The sequence below is a fragment of the Aegilops tauschii genome, chromosome 3 (genome assembly GCF_002575655.3).
Source record: "Aegilops tauschii subsp. strangulata cultivar AL8/78 chromosome 3, Aet v6.0, whole genome shotgun sequence".
In the NCBI taxonomy this organism is placed as follows: domain Eukaryota; kingdom Viridiplantae; phylum Streptophyta; class Magnoliopsida; order Poales; family Poaceae; genus Aegilops; species Aegilops tauschii.
In genome coordinates, this window is record NC_053037.3 from 429,030,707 (window position 1) to 429,034,826 (window position 4,120).

General features: G+C 49.1%; 1 protein-coding gene across 1 annotated transcript; it reads left to right on the plus strand.

Moving 5' to 3' along the window:
* Positions 1 to 827: 827 nt before the first annotated feature.
* LOC109772949 (uncharacterized) lies at positions 828 to 2,683 on the plus strand. The gene has a single exon (XM_020331660.3). It carries the CDS (start codon positions 897 to 899, stop codon positions 2,433 to 2,435), a length of 1,539 nt encoding a protein of 512 aa, XP_020187249.1. The 5' UTR covers positions 828 to 896; the 3' UTR covers positions 2,436 to 2,683.
* Positions 2,684 to 4,120: the final 1,437 nt, after the last annotated feature.

Genomic DNA, 4,120 nt, shown 5'->3' on the forward strand with positions numbered 1-4,120 from the left:
TCCACTTCAACTCAAGAGATTAAAAATTGCAACTTTTCTTGATTAGAGTCTATTCACCCCCCCCCTAGACTGCGAAGGTTTTGTGAGCCATATTACTGGGTAATCACCACTTCTTTTCCTTTGAAGGTCCAAGCCCCTCCTCCATCACTCGTTCCCAATCAACGAGGCAAGAAAACTGCATTGTGTATAGGTTGTCTTCGAGCGGCCGGATCTTCACCTCCTGAGCCAGATCCCACGCCGCCCTCAAGTTCCTATAGAACCAGTACTGGTTGTAGGTCTTATCGGTGTAAACCCTAGCGACCGCCATCCATCTAGTGGCCTCCTCCATCAGCTCAGAATCATCGATCACCACGTCCTGCAAGTCGTCCTCCTTCAGGCCCAATCCCTCCATCATTGCTTCGAGATCGGATGTACCAGGCCCCGAACTCGCCGCTGCTTTCGCCATGTTTTCTCTTGCCCATGGTTGCTTCTGTCCGCGGGTGGTAGGGGCCCCAACGATCCCGTTCCCCACACCACTGCCAGGCCCCGACGACCCAACAGTCACCGGCGTGGAGGGGGGAAACGCGGGGAAGAGCAGATCTCTACGATGGGAGCAAAGTCGCCGCCGAGAGGAGAGGAAACCCTAACGAGACGGGAGACTCGTTCGCTACCAGATAAAAAAATAGTGTAGCTATCTCCTTCATGAAGCACTACTCAAAAAAAGAGACTGGCTCAAGCATAATATTACAAATGGGCCCACTAAATCTAGCAGCCCAAAACTCCAGCTTGTTTTAGTTCGGCCCAGAAGTAGGCCCATTGCGGCAGAAGAAATGGATTCATCGCACTGGTTCTGTCCACAAGCACACCGCACACTCGGCCATTTCCGGCAGTTCCCCACCTAACCCTCATCGAGAGCAATGGCGGCGGAGGAGAAGCAAGAGATGGGAGCGGGAGCAGCGCCGGGAGAGAAGGGACCGACGACCGGGGACAAGGCGATGGGGAAGACGGGAGCGACGGAGGAGATGAAGGGAGACGCGGCCGCGGATAAGCAGAAGGGGTCGACGGCGGAGAAGGAAGAGAAGGGAGCGACGGCCGGGGATGAGGAAAAGGGGGACGAGGAGGAGGAGGCGGAGCAAAAGGGAGAGAATCAGTCGGCGTCGGCGAAGAGGGGGCATAAGAAGAAGGCGGAAGCAGAGGAGACTGCGGCGGAGAATGGGGCGGCGGCGACGGAGAGGGAAAGAAGGGAGCGACAAAGTTTTAGCAGAACGAAGGGACAACGGCCGGAGGAGAAGGGAGCGATGGAAGAGGTGGCCGGCAAAAAAGAGATCTTTTTCTTCAAGGCCAGTGCTGTCATCACCTTGGAGAGCTCGGATGGGATGCTGTTCACGGTGTCGGAGGAGGCGGCACGGCTGTCCGTGCCCCTCGCCGACATGATCGACCAGGGCTGCGCCGAAGGCATCATCCAGCTACCCAACGTGGACGCCACGGCCCTCGCCACGGTGATCGAGTACTGCAACAAGCACGCCGACGCCGCCTCTGCCAACAGCCGCGCCAATGAGGGCGGCAGCAGCTGCAACTCCGAGGCATCCGTGGAGGCGCTGATGGAGTGGGACCGCAAGCTCGTCGACGGCCTCAGCCAGGACGCCCTCTGCGACGTCATCATCGCCGCTAAGTTCCTCCGCATCAAGGGGCTCTTCGACGCTGCCTGCCAGAAGGTCGCCGTCGTGGACATGGTCAATTCCAAGACCCCCGGGCAGATGCACCAGATAGAGGAGGAAGACATGTGCACATGGTTCTCTGGACTTACTCCCTTTTCTGAGAAGGGGACGGCGGCAGCGGAGGGGGCAAGAACCAATGGTCAACGGCCGGAGGAGAAGGGAGCGATGGCAGAGGAGAAGGAGCAGGTTGCTGGCGAAAACGACACATTTTTCTTCAGGGCCAGCGGAAAAATCATCACCTTAAAGAGCTCGGATGGGATGCTGTTCAAGGTGTCGGAGGCTGCAGCACGGCTGTCCGTGGTCCTCGCCGACATGATCGACCAGGACTGCGCCAAAGGCATCATCCAGCTGCCCAATGTGGACGCCAGGGCCCTCGCCACGGTGATTGAATACTGCAATGAGCACGCCGACGCCACCGCCACCGCCAATCCCGACGCCAACCACGGTGTCGCTGAGGGCAGCAGCAGCTGCAACTCCGAGGCATCCAGTGAGGTGCTGAAGGAGTGGGACCGCAAGCTTGTCGACGGCCTCAGCCAGGACGCCCTCTACGACCTCATCATGGCCGTCAACTTCCTCCACATCAAGGGACTCCTCGACGCTGCCTGCCAGAAGGTCGCCGACATGATCAAGGGCAAGAGCGTGGAGCAGACGCGCAAGATGTTCGGCATCGCCACCGACTTCACCGAGGAGGAGGAGGAGGAACTGCGTAAAGAGAGTCCATGGGCCTTCGAGGAGTAAGAGCCATTTAATTCTAATGGTAACATCTCACTGTATCTGGTGGCTTAGTGGTTCTGTTCTGCCTCCTTTATCACTAATTTCCTAGTGGTCTTTGTCAAAGATTATAGGAGTAAGGTCAACTTGATTCGTCTTTCACGTGCTAAACCTTTTTCATTTCATTCTGTCGAAGAAGTTTGGGATCAAATTTGTGTTTAAAGCTTTGAACTACATGCTTCAAGTGGATGAATGAGTTAACCTGAATTACCTGACATTTCTCACCAGCCCCATGAATTGCTATTGAATTTCTTCAGCTACTCTTGATCGAAGGTGGTGTCGATAGTACTATTCTTGATCTGCTTATCTGAATTTGAAAGTTTCCTCAAAATGCATGTTATGCCTTGCCCATTTTCTTGCAGCTGGCAATACCATACCATGATTGCTCATTCTCTGCGGTTGTTCTTGTATAAAGTTGCAGTGAATATTTGAAAGGCTTGCAGTGAATGGCACATCCTGATGTTTATGTCACTGATTAGAGATACCATGAATTGCTCTCTGTCTGTGTTGGACTTTTCTTTGATTGAGCATGAGTGAATAGCATATATATCCTGATCCCATGCAATTGGTGAGTTTCTTATCCCACATTGGATTGTGTGTTTTGCTTGACTACATTTGGCTGAAGAATATAGGTCCAGTAAGTATTCTGGTAGTAATTTTGGCATGTGGCTCATGCGTCTTAGTTTTTCTAAACTATGTATTCTTTTCAAACTAACCTTATAAGTCAACTGTCACCATGTAACGGATAAGGATATTGTCTTGTTCTTATTTTGAGTATGATTCAGCTCATACTATGCTTGGTTTTCAGTATGGTCTTATTATTTTCTTCTGTATTTCGATGAGGACATACTGTTTTTTTTTCTTTTTTCCTTTGAGCTTGCATCTTCTAGCTAGTATTAAGCTGCGTGTATCATTTGCGATGCGTAAACTCGGACCCAAATGTTAAAGAAATTAACTATACAGTCAGGGAACATGCCTCATACTGGTGATGCTAGTACTACCATTATTTCTTCCTGGTACATGTTTATTTCTGTTTCTCGCTCTTGATGTCCTTTCAGAGGAACTAGTAGAGTTGAGCGCGCTTTGCTGTGCCGTTGGTGTTATTGGAATTTCATAATTTATTTACTCCCTCTATTTCAAAATATTAGATGCATTAGTTTTGGAAAAGCCAAAACTCTTCAAGTTTGATTAAATTTGTAGATAAATATATCAATATCGATAATATCAAATCGGTGTCATTTGATTTATCATGAAATGAAATTTTTATATTTTATTTATTTAGTATTGTGGAAGTCGATTCTTTTGGCTCTGAATTTGGTCAATGTTAAAGAAATTTGTCTTTTCAAAAAAACTAATACACCTTATATTTTTTAACCGACGGAGTATTTCGTTTGGCAAGTTGGAGAAACGATGGAGTGTGTTTTATTTTCATTTATAATGCGGTGTTTTTGGTGGGCCTTTTGCAGTGTGATTCTAGGTTATCTGCTAATCAACCCATACTTATGTGAGAAAATTTTCTACGTCGATGGCTGCATGTACTATATTTGTGTTACAACATTACATGTTTGTGCTTCTTTTTTCTATGTGGCGAGAGGGTGCGTGGGTTGATATGTTTTTATATGCTGGTTATTGTTGATTGATTTGAAAAAACC